General features: G+C 34.5%; 1 protein-coding gene across 1 annotated transcript; it reads right to left on the reverse strand.

Annotated features, from left to right (window-relative positions):
* Positions 1-1,689: 1,689 nt before the first annotated feature.
* Positions 1,690-12,144, reverse strand: LOC132556343 (uncharacterized). Its single transcript, XM_060220733.1, has 7 exons — positions 12,066-12,144; positions 11,187-11,374; positions 7,587-7,733; positions 6,137-6,290; positions 5,522-5,758; positions 4,420-4,608; positions 1,690-1,889 (listed from the first exon to the last, which is right to left on the reverse strand). Exons 1-7 carry the CDS (start codon positions 12,142-12,144, stop codon positions 1,690-1,692), a joined length of 1,194 nt encoding a protein of 397 aa, XP_060076716.1.
* Between the last annotated feature and the right edge of the window lie 8,854 nt (positions 12,145-20,998).

Here is a 20,998-nt window from a genome sequence, read left to right on the forward strand (position 1 = left end):
TGATCTGATTTTGATAAACAAAATTTTTCATAGGTATATCATTATGCTGTTGACGAATATGTAGTTGGGCAGAAACTCCTGCATTTGTATGAATGCGTCCTGCGTATATGTTTTGCTTTGATTTGGACTTTTACGTGTCCGTAGAATTCACAACCATATATTTGCACCACCGTTTACCTTTCTTGGAAAGGAAAGTTGTCGAAAGCAGTGAAAGGCGATATCTCAATTAGGATTGGGTATCGTGGTGTACAGAGTGGGGAAATCAAATATGTTTATAGAAGGGTGTTGGCAGTTTGTCAAAATCTCTTTTTGAGTTCTTAAAAATCTACTTAACATTAATTCCACTTCCTTCTAAAATAATCATTATCACAATAAGACCTTGATTTGAAAGTACGAACAATGGTAAGAAGATTCGACAATGGCTTGGTTAAACAGTTGAAAAAAAACACACACACATAGTTGCCACAAAAACAACACAAAGTTGCCGAGATAACAGCACACACATTGCCACAAAAACAATCCACATAGTTCCCACAAAAGCAACACACACAAGTGCTACAAAAACACACATTTGTCAAAAATACCACACCACACACAAATTTGCTATAAAACAACACACACATTGCTACAATTAACACAGTTGCCTCAAAAATAATACACACATTGCCACAAAACATTTAGTTAATACAAGGGTCATAAAATGGTCCCTTTAACCCAATCGTAGAAATGTATCGTCTTTCACTTCTGAAAAAATGTATGACTGGTTTAATCTATCCAAGAGTGCGTTGTGGTAACCTACATCGTGATTGTTAAGAACAACAACTCTAGTAGAAATGTTGTACTACCTTGTGACTGTAAAGAACGACAACTCTTGAATCTTTACGGTTTTTTCGTAATGGATCGTATCTCTTTCCATGCATATTTTTTTCTGAAAAAGGTTCGTGATGTTTGCAAATATTTCACCCCGATAGCATCAATTTTACACATCATAAAACTAGAAGTCACAAATACAGTAACTAATGAGGATTTCGGGAATATTTATAAACTTGTTAACATTTGTATATTATTTGTATATTATGTATATTAGTTAAAAAATAAGGTAGCGGGAAACAGCTTATTTGAATTTTTCCTGAAATTATTGGTAATGTCGGATATATCAGGTAGAGTAGTTTAAAAATTAAAAAAAAAATGCTAAAAAACAATTAAAAAAAGCATTTTTCAAACTACCACTACAACGTTATATAAGAAATTTCTTTGTTGGACTAAAAGTCAACTATATTAGTTGAAAATAGATATGTATGTTTTACATATATAAAGGTTTAACTTGTCAATACGATATTCATCGGTTAAGTAAACTCAATGCATGAATATAATATATATATATTGTATGTTATATCGACAGTGTGGTCCAATATTAGTTCTGTATTCTAATAAACAAATTTAAGTAATATTTTGATCTATCTGTTGTTTATTTGTCTGTCCTGTCGTTATTACTCCATTGATCATATATAGTCTTCTTTGCTACATATTTTGATTTCAGGAATAATACTCAGAGATCCTGACTTAATTGATTTTTTTACAAATAACTTCAATATTACACTAAACATACAATGTGGTACTTGGATTGTGTATGATATTCTAATCCACTATGTAATTTCATTCTATAGCGTTTTCTCAGAGTGATTTGCTCTAAAAACCACAAACAGAGAAATGTTTCTCCAAACAATAAGCGCTGACAAGGCCATTCGGTGTCATCACCACACAGTGACCTTGACCTGGGTCAGGGTTGCCTGGCGACCAGAGGGAGCTGTTAATGGCTGAACCGTCATTGTGCTGCCATTTCATGGACAAATATCTACCGGACACAAACAAGTGAGAGTAGCCAAGTTCTGCAAAAATGAGAAGGAAATATTTGTGTCATGTTTCATGTTTTGATACAGAACAATATCTTTTAAACAATTAGTTCTAGAATGTCATTAAAATAAAATAAACAGTATGAGATATAAAAAAGCCATTAAAACTAACCAATATATTTGACTGGCAATTCACCTGCCTAACATGATAGTTTCATGAACAAAGAATTCGATCTAGGAATATCATATCATTAGAATTTACTTATCATTATTTACCTCTGTTTATGACTGAGTGACCAATACTTATCTAGGTCAGAGGATTGATTGACCAATACTTACCTCGTTTTAGGACTGACTGACGAATACTTACCTCGGTTTAAGAATGATTGACCAATACTTACCTTGGTTTAGGACTGCCTGACTAATACTTACTTCGGTTTAGGAATGATTGACCAATACTTTCCTCTGTTTATGACAGAGTGACCAATACTTAACGCAGTTAAGGAATGATGGACCAATACTTTCCTCTGCTTATGACAGAGTGACCAATACTTACCACGGTTAAGGAATGATTGACCAATACGTTCCTCTGTTTATGACAGAGTGACCAATACTTAACGCAGTTAAGGAATGATTGACCAATACTTTCCTCTGCTTATGACAGAGTGACCAATACTTACCGCGGTTAAGGAATGATTGACCAATACTTACCTCGGTTTAGAAATGTGTTGTATATTAATGTGTTTTTATCCAAATTCAGATGTGTGGGTTTACATCCATTGTATCATATTGATTGTTTACCTAAAAACCTGTTTATGATTATTTGTGTAGATAGTGCTTGGCATATTTTTTTTAGAAAGCTCGTTACAAGAATGACTTGTGTTTTTCCGGAAGTTTCTAAATCTAGAAGATTTGGTTATTAGAAATACCAGGGCATTTGCGGAAGTTTCCTTAGACACATGTTACCAAGCTAGGTACTTACTAGTCTAGAATCATCCAGAAAGGAACTTTCTAGAAACCTTTAGTATATATAAACATGACGGAACTGAGCCTGAGCAGCCTTTTGAAGTATTAACGCCTTGAGTGAGTTTACTTTGAGACTTCAGTCTTGGAAATGTAGACTTTAACAGTGATTCAGTAATAGTGTCTTGTGGACTTATAAATACCCAGTGAGGAAACCATTCTTGGATCATTCTATAGTTATCCTTGGGTGTTTTTGACAATATATTGTGAATTCTACTGGATTTGGAGGATTTCCACCGAAAGATAAGTTCTGACTTTTGATTTATTAGTGGCTAGCTCTGTACACCATCATAATAATTGTAACTTTAATGTAGAATTTGTTGTTAATAAATTGTTATAATGTAAACATATATGTTGGGTTTAATTTCGTGAACTTTAATTCCTTAACGAAACCAATGATTGACCAGTATTTACATCGGTTAAGAAATGATTGACCAATACTTCAATCAGTTTAGGAATGACAGTATATCTCTTACCGCGGTTTAGGATTTGTGGGTAATTTCTTTTCCCACTTAAATGTTGATTGACCAATACTTACCATGTTTTGCTTGGCAATTGTCGTCAGAGGAGCCTAAAACAACTGTATTTATATGTCGATTAATCCATAAACAGATACAAATAATTCAACTTAGGTGTTCAAACATGCAGGTTGATGAAAATTATGGAGAAGTTATGTGATGTAAAAGCTGGATGTGTTTGGTGTTCGATAGTTGGCTTGTTGGTTCCGTTGTTGCATACCTTGTTCTCATTTGAGAACACTTGACATTACTTCCTTGGATTGGCCAAGGTTTACGTGGCGGGTGTCAAAGATGAAGCAGACGACGCTTACCCTTCCGAAATAACTGGTCACGTCGTATTCGCAAACGAAAGCTACGTATACAACAACCAATAGACAACATAGGAAGCTTCAAACATGTCCAACTTCGTATCACACAAAAACGAAGAACATCTCTCAATGACATTTCTGTGGTATCAGTGTTGTATCCATGGAAACCCTGTATTACAAGTTTGTGTAAGGACATTTTGCAATAAAATCCTGACACTGGAATAAGCTATTGAATAAACTTCGACATGTTCAAACAATAAGTTAGAGATATTGGACTATTGCTATCTAGGGAAGGAAATTCACCAAAGGAAATTGGAGTTATCATACTTGTTATAAAGCTTAGTGAAAAGCTATCAATGGTGGTTTCGTTATTGATAAAGATGGATATAAGAGGTCGATTTCCAACTCATCATTAGTACATGTGATGGTGAAACTGGAGACTTTTCACTGACTTTGTGACCTGTTTCGATAAGCTCATTCATAAATTAAACCAGGGAACAGAAGGGTTAGAAACACTAAAGATTGGTCTGTTGAAGATATTGCCACAACGATATGCAAACCAGAAACTCGATATTTATATATTTTACTCGTACTTAACATTGATGAAAAAGTATATAAACTGTCATTTCGAGATTTATGATATCAAGCGAAAAAACTATCAAATATCATCCATATGTCAAACACGAAAATTGATTAAAAGTTAAAGTCTATTCCTACCCAGTCTAACGTTTCCGGCGATGACATTCTGTAGACTCAACATGTCGGATGCGGAGTCGATCTTGATCAGCCATGAATGTTGTTGCATACACTCCTTGGAAGCACTCTCCTGATTCATTCTGACTTCGTTCACTTTATACATGAACCTTCCTTGTTGAATTTGACGGTAGCCAAGTGGCGTATATTTACCTTTAAGTTGAAATCAGAGATTCAATCAAAATCTTGGTTAAAAATGATGATCCTGTAACACTATTGATTAAAATTGTCTCCATCGGGGATTTGGACCTGGTGCGATATTCATCAGCAAGGTATCGCCTGCATTAACTTTGATGATAATGGATAATTTCATGGAATGCAAGAAGTGGCTGAGAAACTAGTTACGGATCAGGAGCTTTTGTTCTGTTAGCGGATTAAATCAATTTTGTATTGGAGAAACTGGTTGTTTGAATCTTTGGAAAACAGCAATGATATTGTACATAACCCAGTGTATGTTGAACGACGCCTGCCATGTTTCAGTGGTAGGCAATATCATAAACTATGGCTAAAAAATCACAAAGCAGTATTACTGTTGATTAAGTTCATCAATTCGTCTGTAACTTATAAGGTTTAATGATTTTACTAATACAATATTACTACTGCTAGGAAGAAAATAGTTTATATTTGCAAGAAATAACATAATATCCCAAACACCTCATAAGCATCACATTCCCCTTACATTGTGACATGAATATCATAGAAGATACTGAAAATTATTTGGTGGCTTTAAAACAAACCAGAAATATAGGAAGTTCTCAATTACTCAAACTAACTGAACGCCCTTCATGATTCCATTTCAAAAATATCTTTTAGAACCCTTCATTACATATCAAGTATAGTTTGATTTATAAATAAATTTTTCAAAGGACTTTTACACGTGAATATCTTAACATCTTTATTTAATGTGGAACAGCATATGAAGCATGTTCCTGATAATCATTAAACCTAACGTCTCTCCACCGTTATTATATGGAAATTTCATTTGCCATTTAATCCATAAAAACGGGTACTTTGTACATTTGTGGTGATTGATGAAGATTCATGTTCAATCATATATATAGCTAACCTTTGTTGACAAAGAATGGCGTCATTTCGGCAGAAAATGCTGTGTATATTGTATGCATTGAGGAGAACATACTACATTTCTTCTGGATCATATCAAAGTTGAAGAAACGACATTCCTTGTCCATGTGGCATAGTTTACCGCACGCTGGAAGGTTTTTTGACTTTGTCTGAAGCACAACACGCTGTTTATAATCTGGAGTTGGTAATACTGGCACCCTGATGAAATCTGAATTTCGCTCTGCAATAAAGAATTATATTTCAAAAATAAGCAAGTTATTTTCTATTGCAGGGATATTGAAGGTAACGATAATAGAATAATTGACAATAATACCTTATTTTCTCTGTGAGTTATCAAAGAATTCAATCTGTTGCCGTCTGGTAACGACAGATGTATATACTAAACAAAGCATGTAATATCCAAATATTTTTAGAGAAAGTTATAGAAATCGCAATTTAAAAAAGTAATTAATTTCTTTTCAGTTTTCAAGGTACCAAGGTCCAAAGGATAGATTTTTCGTGTTTGTGGTTTGCTATTATATAAAAAATCATGTATATCTTATATCTTACATCTTATATTGAGAAAGGAAAATAATTCATTAGCGATGATGTTCAATACCTGATTCCATAACTTTGTAGCAACCACTGAGGTCAAATCGAAGACAATTGCGTGAATTCTTGCTTTGGGGAAAGATTCGAAGGTACCGAGCAGTGATATTGGAAACAAGGTTCGACTTCACCAAGGTATTGTTATCATAGTTTCCGGTAAATATCTACCGTTTTACAAGAAAACAAAAATAGGAAACAAAAATACTAATATATGTACCCGACGCAGAACACATGCTTATAGACTGTAACATGATGTTTGATACTATTGCAACAAATCAAAACAGATTGTATTTTAAGAAGCAGATATTGTTAAAATGTTAATTTTTCGTTTTATTTAACGAGCTTGATACTGCAAAGCATCCAGAAAATTAAAAGTTCAAATATGATATAAACCATTTATTTGACCAGGTTTGTAATATTGTATTATTGAAGACATTTTAACAGATTTTGCCAAAATTAGAAAGATTGTTTATCTCTACTTTTTGACACCCTAAAAGTTTTCAAGAAGATAATAGATGAGTTTGAAATCTGTGATAAGTGGTGACCTTAGCAACCAGAGTGCGTTAAAAATTACCAGATCATGCTGTCAACTACATCATGAAAATGAAAACCACAAGCGAAATTTCTTCAAAACGTCATTTAAATAGACTGGTTGACACAAAGTATACAAAAAGTGTATGTGAACACAAAAGTGTCAGACGTTATGTTGGAATTCATTTTATATTGTAATGTGACAAATATGCTTAAAATTATCCTTCTGCTAATCCCATTTTGAAAAAGAAAGAGTGTCGATACAGAATACCGACTTCATCACACGAATAAAAAATGGATATATCATGAGCCTTACGGGAATAGACATCAAATTATTTGACAATTTTGATGAGTTTAATATTACATCGACACGAACATTTGTAAGATTTTTTTGAATAAATACATAAAAATCTTCTTAAAAGACAAACTTATTTCGACACAAACGGTACGTATTCATCATGACGTAATTTCTTAATGAGGTCACACCGGTGTTACTAGACACGTGTCGCATGATATGTATAGCTTGCACGTATGGCATAACATAACATGTTCAGAATACCGCATTTTCCCTAACCGCAAACTAAAACTTATGTACATATGTTGTATTATCTGTGAAAAAATTATGAGTTAACATAGAGAAGACGAAACACATCCTCAGATACAGGAATTTGATGCTGAAATACAAATCTCTCTATATAAGGTTATATGAGGTTATATTAAATGATACTAATACACATTTATGTCCTTGGAACTGACAACTGAAATAAGCTAAGGTGAGCTAAAACTTATCGTGATCAAAAATCAATGACAATCTTACCTATTATTGTAATATAGTCTATAAGAAAATACTTTTATTTCATGATATTCAGTATCAATTTGTGAAAACAAATACACTAATCTTCTGTGTTCACTGCTGAAGTCAAGCGTACCTTCGGTTGGTTGTTTTGTGAAGTCACTATAGTCCATGTGTTGCCATCAATGCTGTACGAAATGTAATATGTCTTGACCCAATCCAGGTTACCTCCTCGGCCCTGTAATATCACCGTGTCAACAACTGTCTCTCTCGGAAACCGAACCTAAAACATGCCGATATATCAGTCAATTGTTATTAACTGGCGTTTGGTTAATAAAAAATGGTTTGAACAAGTAAATGGGAATTTATACCTTTATAACTTGTATGGGGAATGTTTATTTTCCCTTTCATTTATGAAATGTAATTTGTGAAACACATCACAACTTTGAACGATCAGAATGCTGTATTTTCTTTTCTGCATTTGACACCATGTTATCAGATCCTAAAAAACAGTATGAAAACCCGGGGGAAACTATCTCCCCTGGTTGTTACTACTGACAAAGTGACATGGACGACGCGAGTTATCGTAGAACCCCTGTGAAGTTTGGCGCGAACCTGCACGACGGCGCTCTCTTGACTTCTAACTTCCAAACTGCGCATTCAGACCATGCCTGTTCTCAAACGTGCTAGTTTAGAATTTCTTTTTTATCATGATTAGCCGTAGGTAGTTTTGAACAAACCTTCCGCTTCTTACGCGTTTTTTCAATTACTGCCAAATAAAGGCCGGGTGTGCCATTAAGGGCCTTAAAAAGATATTACCTTTCTTTCCTGTGTTTTGTAAGAAAATAACTGTTAATCGGAGTGAGGACGTTACCTTGCAGCTGATATAGGTATGGATATACATAGCAGGGATGGCTTTCAGAAAGAGTTGTTATAGGCATTTAAATAGTGCCTGAAAACAACTAGTTCTACAATTTTATGTCCCTCCGTAGTAATGGAACAACTGGCAAATTGAATATGGACTTCATGGAAACGAAGTACCGTTTCAGTGAACTGCAGAAGGAGTTCAAAGTAATTGATGTTGACAAGTACACCGATGCCCTTAATTAGGTCAGACACAAATGTTGGTTCAAACCCAGGAAATGTCGCATGGCCAACGTCTCGGAGAAGTCAATATGTGCACACTCAGGGTTCCGTACACCGCATTAGTCTATTGCTACTAAGGTACAGACATCAACAACTTTATCACAGTGTGAGGAGGTTGATAACTGTTTTGGACTCAAACTACAGGCCATGCCTAGGGATGGCAGGTATGTGAGGGAACAAAGTACACATGTGTCAACATTATTAGGTGCTGAACATATGGCTAGTAAATCGGGATTTAAACATGAAGCAGACTTTTGTGATTTACGGGGTAGAGTTTCAACCCAAGAGTCCGTCGGTTAACACTTTATTACCAAAAGCACAGGGTTGTGATATCCAAGTTGGTAATTCAGCTCCCTTGGATAGGGACACACTAGGATAATAGGTACAACCAGGTGTGACATCCACCAACTGACCACACACGGTTATCAGATGTAGGAATACATGTAAACCATTAAACTCGACTGTAAAGTACACGTGTCAACATTATCAGCCAGGACTGACAAAACAATGTTAAAAACGGAATTCAATCATGATGAAGTACAGTTAGCTAGAACTAATAATAGGGTTACTGAACATCGGTTCCACTAGTAGACTGAACCCTACCATCCATACCCAATAGGGATATAGGCGTTGACAGAGAGTAGAATAAATGTTGACTATCATAACTCGTGACACGGCCCGGTTGACTGACGAGACACAGGTTTAAGTCGTTCATGTGACCAATATCAAACTACTTTTAGAGGCAGACGTACAAGTCCCTCAAGTAGTAACCCTCATGCGATTTCTTAACTTAGGGGGGCCGGAGTAGTCACGTAATGTACGAGAAATGACAGCCCTGATGTTGGACGGATGGGCGATCATCGTTGACACAGGTGTAAATATGGCCATGTAGTCAGGGAATGGAAGATGAAAGCAATTTGCCATCAAGTTAGGTTGTATAATTTAGGAAAACGCATGGAGCCTTTAAAGAATTACTCAATTTGTTTACTGTTATGTTGGTGATGCAATCCTTTGAAATATTGAAACAGAAAATAAAAAAGACATTTAGTAATAAAGATCTCACTGTAGTGACCCATCGGGAAATCTAATGTGATAAACAGGAGGAAACAGAGAGTTTAGCCGAGTTTGCACAGCGAATACAGACTTTGCTATATGCTATTGCTCATACAAACAACACCACATAGGACCAGCTTGATGCAGAAACATCTTTGAGGGCTGTAGAGAAAAGATGCCAGCACAACGTGTGCATAGAAATAAATACTAAAACAATGAATAAGTATTTAATAAGTATTTTAAGCATCGGTAGCTAACCTCTGAGCCTTGTTTGAATCTCGAGTCCGACACCCATTCAGTTTTATATTGTCATAATGAAAGAGAAACAATAAAAAGCACTTCAACAAGTAGCGAAATAGTTAAGAAAGTCATGTCACGTATACATGTAGGTACCTGATATCACCGTCCATACCACTGTATCTGAAAGATCAGAGTTCCATAAACAGGGAGATTTCGTTTCATGCTCCCTGAACCTAACGGAAAATTTCCAAGTCGGTCAAGTTCTCCGACTCCCCCACCTACATCATCAAGAGACCAGTCTCCTATGAGGGAGGTGAAGCGAGTGGTTTCCCTTAATGGAACTCAAATCAATGCCGAAGTGGTCATGTGGATGATATAATGTTAGTAACTAACTATTTATCACATGAACGTGTGTGTGTGTGATCGACGACAGATATCGCGCTTATGGACTGGCCTAATCTCCATCCGACCTTAACTGATCTGGCATTCGTGGGACATGTTACAGCAACGCATTAACGATCGTCCACGACTTCATGTCAACATACAAGAGCTTGCTATGGATATCCGTCATAAATGTTCATGGATTCCACAAACAACTATACGGCTCCTGATTCGCAACATGCCAAACCGATGTCGTGCAATTATTGGGGCCAATCGATAACATACTCACTATTGATAATATTGCTGAACCCAGTGAAACATTTTGAATTTTCAGCGCCAGTGGGCCTTTCACTTTGTTTTAGAGGGTTATGAACCTTTTGTGACATCATACACGACACACATGAATGATACTGATAAAAAGTGGGTCAGAATTGTGTTGTTTTTGTTAAGCTTCTCTCCGGTGTTCATATCTTAAATATTTTTACCCTTTGATACAAATATTTATTTTTCAATAGTGTGCCCAGTATATAAATCTTCGTATTAATACCTTTGAATCTATAGTCATTATGAAACTACCTTCAAAAAACTTATTTATACTATTCAATACTCCTGATATAATACCTTAATCAAAGTCTTTTATGCATGATTATTATGTTGTTGTTAACCCATTATTACTTAAACATGACGTCATACCGATAAAGAAGTCTTTTACTTTTGACGATACCTGGTCCTATGTTTCTCGAGCCTATTCGCTACATGACACCAGCTTTCTTTTTTTGTTTCCTCATATCGTTACAGATACCTATGAGTTATTTCAGTCCGATACCGCTGTTGTAGTAATTATGAATACACGTGTATTAAGCTGGTAAATATCATGCCTTTTTCAGGCTTGGCCTTTTCATATCAAAAGCGATACCTGTATATACGGTTGAGTATCCTCTTCGTTCGGACACCAAGCAGAGAGCTTTCCATCAATATAAAGCCTGGCATTTTGTGGACTGAGAATACCGCCATAAAATGAAGGCTTTGAAGATGATGCATTTAAAGCCGAATCATCCACGCCATAGAATCCTGACACAAGGTATTCCGAACAGACTGTCTGGTCTAGAACAAAACAGAGAGAAAATACAAGAAAATATAATTCCCAAAGCAAGCGCTGGCGTTTTATTGTGCCGGAAAACATTGTTCCATTGTAAGATATCTCAAGCAGTGTAACTTTCGTTCCCTGAACCTTTTTTCATCAAATGTCATTTTTGCTGTTGTATTTGTGTTGTATGTTCACAGTTGCATGTCCAGTAAAACAGAAAAAAATATTGGATGTACAAAAAAATATATATATTGTAAAGAGTAACATGAAACAAATATAGGATCTGATCAGAAGGAATTTGAATTTAATTTCTTAATATGAAGAATCTGCAATTTATCTATAACTGTATGTAGGATAATATAGGAACATATAAGATAACTAGTCATGCGCACATTAGACGGACGAAAGGGTTTAGCAAACATTTACTGTAGATAGATTAGTATAAGTCATTTATATCAATTAAAACCGTCATATCACAATCTTAACATTGACAACAATAGAGATTTCCAGACAAACACTGTGTATTGGCATGTAAACGGAAAATAGAAATGTAAATCTAGTTTCAACAAAACAATGGAGAAAGGAAAACAGATGAAACAAGTAATTACTAAAATAAACATAACAAACTGGAAAACACCTTTAGGTTAAACGATATTTTCTTATAGCTGTAACTGATTCAGTCATCATTCAAAGGGAGAAAACACTTACCGGCAATGACGTGACATAAATTCCACCATGTCGTGGCAAAGTCAATCCAAAATCGAAGTTTTCTCACTTTTACATCCATCTTTCCCATAAGTGAAATTAAATTGTGTCACACGTGGTCTTATATTTTGTAATGGTAAATGTTCGGCACCTGGAGAAAACTACCTCAACCGACCAGCTCAGTCGATTACTCAAGATAGGTATGGTAACGATCTAATGGATACTAGGTTCGTGATAACGCACCTGTTTAAACGATCCACGTAAAATAAATGATGAAATCTACGCAAATAAATATTTTTTTTATAATTGTTATAGTATAGCTAATCTCAATGAACAAGCATGAACGCAGATTAATCAGAATTTTAAGGATTAATATTCTGATATAGAGTTTTCTTCTCGGGGGAAATATCCGCTGATGATCCCATGAAGTAACCTGATTCTATTCCTCTAAGTAGTAATGGAAAGATACATATATATTTCAATATTTCATTTCAAATTATCGATTTTTTTATGGAACATGACTGCATCAAGGGATGTAAAGGTGACAACAAACTTACAAATAAACTATAATTCATTGGTATATACTAACACATGAAGAAAGCGAGTGGAAACGGTATAACACTATGCTATATACGTTAGCTTCATGAACGCGGCGTGCGGTAAGCGTCGTTTTGCTGTCGTTTTGATAATAATAATAAACTTTATTTTCTGAGGATTACATACTTAGCCAACGGCTAATCTTCCATATGGTCCTCTTGTTAGTAAAATACATTATACATGTGCTAGTTAAAAGTTACATATGGTATATACATAGTAAACCTGTAGTAAGAAAGCAAGATATCACAGATAACAATTTGGATTGGAATATCACAGGATGCATAAATATCATACATAATATTTAATCAATTTAAACAGCTCCAACATTATACATATATATAATAATGTAGCAAAGAATAAAATGACATAAGAAAATACCAAATACAATAATAATGTGTGTTTACAATGTTGATACAAGAAATACTCTGGATGATAAACAGTTGATTATGGGTTAAAATTTGATAGGTAAGACAGTAGGATAATAATATGCTAAAATATTGAATACACTTTAAAACGTTCTTTATATAATTTTATCATGAGATCTGTTCATCCATGCTCCATGAGGTGATTGCTGAGGGAACGTTTAAAGAAGGCAAAACGTGTTGCCGTCCTTACCTAATTCGGCAAATTGTTTCAGAGTTGGCTTCCTGCAACTACAAAATTATTCCCATAAAACTTGGTACGATGTTTAGGAATATGTAAAATATTGTTATGGCTTGATCTTGTACAACTGATATGGATATCAGACTTTAAGTCAAACAAACTACATCAACAGGAACAAGATGATGAACATATTTGTATACCATTGAACTTATCTTGTAACGATAAAAATCAGCTAAATGTAACCAGTTTAAAACACAAGACAAATCAGCAGATGGAGTGTTCTATGGTACATCTAAAATTACCCTTGCTACCTGCTTTTGAACTTTTGTGACAGATTTTTTTAAACCTCCGCTCCAGACTATTGAACAATACAGGAAGTGGGGGAAAACGCATACATTAAAATATTTGATTCTAGCGTTCCTTAGCAGGTATTCCCTTAATTCTTCTCAACAGACACACACACATTTTTCCTAATACATATTTGACATGATCTTCCCAGCATAAACACTTATCAATTTTTACATCCAGTATTTTAGCAGACCGTACCTGGTCAAGCTCTGTATTGTTTAAAGACAGATCTAAGACGTAATCATTTCTACTATGTTTCTGCTTTGTGATTATAACCATACAGTTTGTTTTGTCAGCATTAATAATCATTCTATTTTCTGTACACCAGTTTTCGACTGCATTTAGGTCACATTGTAATTTATTTTTGACATTTAAAATAGAAGAATCAGAAGCTGATAGAGTTGTATCATGTGTGTACATATCAGTTTTACACTGTATTTCTAAGGGAAGATAATTAAATAAAGTTAAGAATAAAACAGGTCCCAATATAGATCCCTGAGGGACTCCATGAGTAATAGTCAGGCTTTGGGACAATTCACCTGAAATACTTACTTTTTGTAGTCTATTGGTGGGATAGGATTTAAAACAGCTCACCGCTAAATCATTGCTGTGGTAGAGTTTCAACTTTTGGACTAAAACTGATCTACGCAGTCAAACGCTTTTCTAATGTCTAAAAATACAACACCATTTATATAACCTTGAGCAACTTCCTGTGTCCACGAGTTAACAATATTCAATAAGGCAGTTGCACAGGAGTGATCTTTTCTAAAAACAGATTGAGGGGACACCGACAGGTTATTTGCACATAGATATTTGTAAAATTCAGTATACATGCCTCTCAAGAATCTTAGATAATGCATTTAAGACAGATATGGGTCTAAAATTGGACACTTCTGATTTAGATTCACTTCTTTGAATTGGTAAAACTTTTGCAAGTTTCCAATCACTAGGGAACTTACCAGACTTTTTACTCAGGTTACAAATATATGTAAGAGGCCTAGAAACATGAGCATTTGATAATTTGAGTACTTTAAAATTAATTCCATCCAGACCAACGGACTTATGCTCGTCAAGACCTTTAAGAAAGTTTTGGACAAATTGATCAGTAATTAGTGGGATAGAAAATATGCTGTTTTTCTTTCATAAACTCAGTAAATTTTACAAATTTTGACGAAACTTAAGAAAGGGATTCTGTTAATTTACTAGCAATAGTAGTGAAAAAATGGTTAAACGTTTCAGCTATTTCACATTTCTAAAATATTTCACAATTTCCGTTCAGGACCATGCCAGGTGTTGAAATATTCTTTTTCGGGTCAAGATCCCTTACAAATTTTCACAGTTTACTAGGATTCTTTAGGTTACTTCCGATGATAAATTGGTAATATGAGGAATTTGCCTCCTTGTGCGTTTCATTCCTAGTCTAGCCTCTCTGTCTCTCTGTATTTCGCTATTTGGTATTCATTTGTGTGTTTATGTATTTGTTGCGGTGTGTGGTGTGTGTATGTGTTTGTGTGGTGTGTGTGTGCGTGTGCATGTGTGATGGTGTATGTGTGTGTGTGTGTGTGTGTGTGTGTGTGTGTGTGTGTGTGTGTGTGTGTGTGTGTGAGAGAGAGAGAGAGAGAGAGAGAGAGAGAGAGGAGTATGTTTATGTATAAATGATGGTAATGATGATAATGTGTATATATGCCACTTGATGAATATGCTGATGAATGTGGTAATGTACCAATATATAGACATAGTAAACACTCTTGGTAGCAGTACAGTTTCTCGGTGTGGCCAGGGTGATATATTTGTCCATTAGGTTATACCATTATAAAGATTATTTTAAAATTTGAAAAATAAATCCTTGCTAAAATTGGTCATGTCATGTTGAAGTGGACAATGCGGCGCTTCGTAATTTTTTTCAGAATTATACTTTTCCATTGTGTTGGAGATTACTATAAGAGCAGTCTCGAAACTACGTCTACACACCAAAAGCTAGCTTTAGAGGAATTGAAATGTTCATATTGTTTACACGTGGTCATGTTATGGAGGATTTCCGAGTTGAAATTTGCTGAAATGTGAGTAGTTTGTTGCCATGACACTGTTGTTGATTTTAAAACAGGTCTTCAGAAAACCATTCCTGCTATATATTTGTAGCTGTAGTGTCAGGTTGAAATTAGCATTTGTTGAGGTGGTAACAATGACAGTCACATGTCAGAAATTTAAACAATTTCATCTCTCTACTATCAGTGTAATTGTTATGTAGTTTATAAATATATATGCATGTAAGGATGTATTTTCATAACCAAACTGCTACACTTGTATATCTCAAACAGAACCGTTTAAAATGAAATACAAATAAACTGTTCCCTGCAACTAATCCCCGTGATAATGTGTATATGTAAACTGATGATGATGATGATGATGATGATGATGATGATGATGATGATGATGATGATGATGTGTAAATGTAAACCGAGCGTTGATGAAAACATATAAACAGTATATCATTCTTAAAAGAATATGCAGCTTGAAAGATAAACTCAAGTCTGTTCTGAAGGATCCTGGTGTTGAATTAATACATCAAGATTTACATAAAACCTTTGTGATTGTTCCAACACACAAGATATCTAATTATTTGATCCTTGATTGTCATTTTTGTACTTCCTGCAAATAGAAATAACAAGGCTCAATGATGGCGGAATCTATACCTGTTCACTATTCAATATTAACAAAGAAAAAACTGGCAAATCATGATTCATTGAACATCAAGAAAATACCAACTTGGCAACATTATCATACTTCAAAATCTAATTCAATGAAACTAGTACAAGGATAATAATACCAGATGTTCTGAAAGAGTAAGCGTCTTCTGCTACAGTGACGACACCTATTGTGTAAGCCTTCATCAATCCAAGCAAATAATGTCACGTTCTCAAATGAGAAAAAGGTATATATCAACGGAACCAATAACCAACCTAACGAGCTTCAAATACGTCCACCTTCATGTCACACACAGAAATAGAGTAGTTCTCAATCAAGTCACTAATTTTGATTCTAATAACATTCAGTTATACTTACAAATAATGATTCGGGTACAGACCTTTCTTGTTTTTAATAGATTCCCAAACTTCATCAGAGCGCATAAAATCAACGTTTGGTTGCAGACCCATCTAGATTGAAGTTCCTCAACTTAACATTTACCTGGTCTTACGAACAAAATATTCGTATGAAAAGGTATTATACACTTGTGTCTTGTAAAATATTCAGGAATGTGCTTCACCAATAGTTTCACATTCAGTGTCGTTCTATGTATCGACATCATTCAAATGCCATAACTGCACATTTTCTATGGATACAAGGAATTTTTATATACATGACAAAAGATGAATATGGATAGAAAAATAATCATTTTGAAACTGTGTGTGCTTCATGAACTGGGCCGCAGAGGGGATTAATAGTATCATGGCGCTGCAGATTTAATCACTACGAAGCAATTGACACCGCAGATTGATAACTACTTTACTAATTCTCTGTTTCTCAGTATAAGTGTATATTTAAAAAATCAAAATTTTCGATATTTACTATGTCATAACCGCATTGATTTGGTGATGATATCATAGTAGTGTATGATTCATTAATCATTTAAATATATCTCTATATATATAATATTTTATGTATAGTATATATATATATATATATATATATATATATATATATATAATTAAAGATGCATTGTCAACAAATTCGCGGAGACACCGAAAACGTCAGTAAAAATATGTTTAACAAACAAGTTTTATGCTGTCGCCGTTAGAAAGAGCATTATTGGAGTTATTTTTCAAGCAAAAATAGATAATTAATTGTTTGCAAATTAGATTGGGAAGGCCTAACTACAATTTTACTTGTAGTTGATGACATTTAAACAGTGTTGTTCAGGATTGCTCAGAATTTTATAATTTAGTTTAAAATATTTCAGCGGGATTATATAACTCTTGGCACACAGATGAACAACAGGAATTTAAAGTCACAAAGTGTAAAAATCCACGCTGTGGTACATGCGATTACATGATGGAAGGAAAATCATATAGTTTTGAAACAAAAGAGTTCACCGTAACTTGTGATATGACATGTTATACAAAAATGTTATTTATGTGATAACATGCCCAGGCTGCAAGGATTTTTACATCGGAGAAACTAGTAAAACATTACAAGCTCGAGTCCGTGTACATAAACTGCATATAAATGTACCACAGTATCGCCAGATTAAATTAAGCGAACATTTGGACATATGGGGAAAAAAGAACTTTCTTATATTTACATTTTATCAAGTCTAGTCAGACAGTCATATTGTTAGAAAAAAGAAGAAAAAATATTTCATCAAAACATTTAATTCCAAACTAAATAGCTTAACCTAGACTTATCTTATTGTACATTTATTATCCCCCATATAAATATGACGTCACTATTGAGTAGCATTGTTCATGACGTCACAATTGAATCTATGTACACAATGTAAAACATCTGAAGAAGAAATGAAAGGGCCTATGTTTTACAGCTCATCGTGTTTTCCGGTTTTTTAAAGTTTTTATATGTTTTCTAGACATGGAGAATTTACCATATTTTCACTATATATATATATATATACAATTTAGTCGTTAAAAACACATCCCGTTCATGGCTATGATTTTCTCTGCTCAGTGTCACGGTTAACGGTCCAGTGATGCAGCTCCGTCATCCGCTGTACTCGGTTCGGATGTGTGTATCAACTGTGATCCGTTGTGATAGCTACATATCCAGCGTTAGTGTTAAATGTTCAAAGGTATATCATCATCCGAATTGATTTCATCCTCACCGAGTACTCACCGAATCTATCACTGACTATAATACCTAACAGAACATGGATTATTTAGCTTTCATAGTCATAAGAAACACATCTTACTGGTGTGTTTCATATAGTTAATGTCAGCAGAGATGGACATTTGGTGGGTTTTTTTTAAAAATTACGTTTTGGTGTGAAATGACTCCGTGTTTCAAAATGTTTTGAGAAAAAATCGAAACCAATTACAGGTATAACACCAAAACACTCGACATCTTGTTTATGTTATAGAAATGGAAAAAAAAAAAAGGCAAAAATAGTTTTGTTGCAAATGTATTCGAACATGAGGCTACGTTAAGTTTTTGAAGTATAACTATATATAATGAAATTATAATCACGGCAAACTACCACCACACAAACTACGATTATTGTTCTTCGTCTTCCTCACAAAATCCTGTTTGAAAACAGATGTCACGATAACGTCCTCAGAAATTTCAGCAGTATTAACTAGGGTGTTGTCATCACTGACAAAATCGATCATTGAAAAACAGTCACGTGTTTATTCTCACTCTCATATCTTCGCTTCTGGATCGAATTCTTGTTAAAGGGAGATTGCCCTCATCCTCGTGATCACCACTGTATTTTTTTTAATGTTATCTCCCTTCATCAATGGCTAAAATTATCATGTACCTTATCCGCAGTGTCAACGGCGAAGTCATTACTGTAATTTGCATAATTTACCCGTGCAAACAAAGGTATCACAAGGAAATCCCAATTCAACACTGGAGAGTATTACTAATTTATCCATTTAATAAACTCTTCAATATTACCCTATGGGGAGCCCCATTATATCGTTACACAAATTTCAATGATGCGTGAAGAACATTGTTGTGGTTAGTTAGCGATTCATTATATAATCGTTGAAAAACAAGTAACGGGAGTTTTAAAATGAGTTCCTTATGAACAAAATTTCTTTATAAAAATTGCTGTACCTGTGGTTATATAACAAATGATATAGAGTGGTGTAGGCGGGGAATTGTCTCAAGTTCGTTGTATACAAACAATCTACAAACCGTGTTCGTTATATTCGAGTTTTGCTGTACTTCTGTATAGTGTTGACAGTTTTTAATGACACCGGAAAACAATATGTCTCAGCACGTTTCGGAAAGTTCGTAATGTGACCTTCATTCTACGTTTTTCCACGTTGATAACTTCTTTGAATATAGAAATTAACAGCAGCTAATGACAACACATTGAAATGAACAAACACACTAAAGCATTGATTGAAATAAACACCTGACTAAAGGATATTACTGACCCTAAGTGAGACGTAGTGTACTCTAGACAATTATCAATAACGAAGCATACATACATACATTGGTAGGTTTTCCACGGTGAAGCATTTGATAATCACAATTCTGTAATATATCCGAGATGAAGTTACTTTCGGTCCAATCATTTGTATTGACAATAAATCTTTTTTCCCGCTAATTTTCCCAACAATTTTGACAACAATAGATTACATGGAAATAAAACTGTAACCCATTGATACTCAAAATACAATGCATATGAAAATCGTTATCAATATCATCATAGTACAACTTCAAATGTCCAAAATGCTAATGTTATCAAGTTAGCCTCCAATTTATTATCATGAATAATCATATTTTCGTATTATTTCGTTGCAAAAGACGAGAGTCCTTTATCACCTACCTTGCGAAATTTATGCCTCCTCACCTAAAAATGCCTCACATCAAATTTGGTCATAATCAAATCATTCCTACAGGAAGCGTGGGATTTAAAAGAATTTGTTCAATTTACCCTGTAGGACCCTGCCCCTCCTGCCTCAGTGATCCGAGAGCTACCGTTGATACAAAGGTGATTTTCCTTTATCTGAGAATACTTTAAACAAATTTGGGCAAAATTCAATCATTCTTACAAGAAGAGTAAGATGTCATAGAATTAGCTTTATTTCCTCTGTCAGGCCCGCACCAGGGAACCTAGGTCCAAGGTTTAAACAAAATTTATTTCACTCAGCTAAAAATGCTTCAGACCGAATTTGGAAAATGAATCAAATGATTGTTACAGGAGGATTACGATTTAAAAGAAACTGATCTATTTCCATTATTAGACAAAGTTCCTCGCGATCCCAAGGCTCAAGAACAACTATTATAGGCAATTGATTCCAATTCACCTAAAATACATCATTCCAAATTTTGGCAATATCCATTACGCCACGGTATGCCACAAGCTCAATCTGCCCTCCGGGCAATGTGAGATAAAAATACATATTCTAACGGTATGATAGAATATGAGTATCGTGTTTAAGAATATAAGAGGTCTCTCGAGTTGAACCATAATGAGATTTTATAAATCGGCAACTTTAACTTTTAAAATATATGCATTCATTGCTCTTTTAAGAATCGGAGAACGCCAAGTCGCTTGGTTCAATGGATATTCTCAACTGATCAGATAGTCAAATCTGTTGTTTTATCTATACCAAAACACCCAAAGATACCAAAGTTTTTCAATGTCCTGTATAGGCTTTGGAAATAATTCTAGACTACTTATAAATCAATATCCAACCCGC

Source organism: Ylistrum balloti, unplaced genomic scaffold (assembly GCF_031769215.1).
Source record: "Ylistrum balloti isolate Yb309-2 unplaced genomic scaffold, AGI_CSIRO_Ybal_v1 Utg370564, whole genome shotgun sequence".
Classification (NCBI taxonomy): Eukaryota; Metazoa; Mollusca; class Bivalvia; order Pectinida; family Pectinidae; genus Ylistrum; species Ylistrum balloti.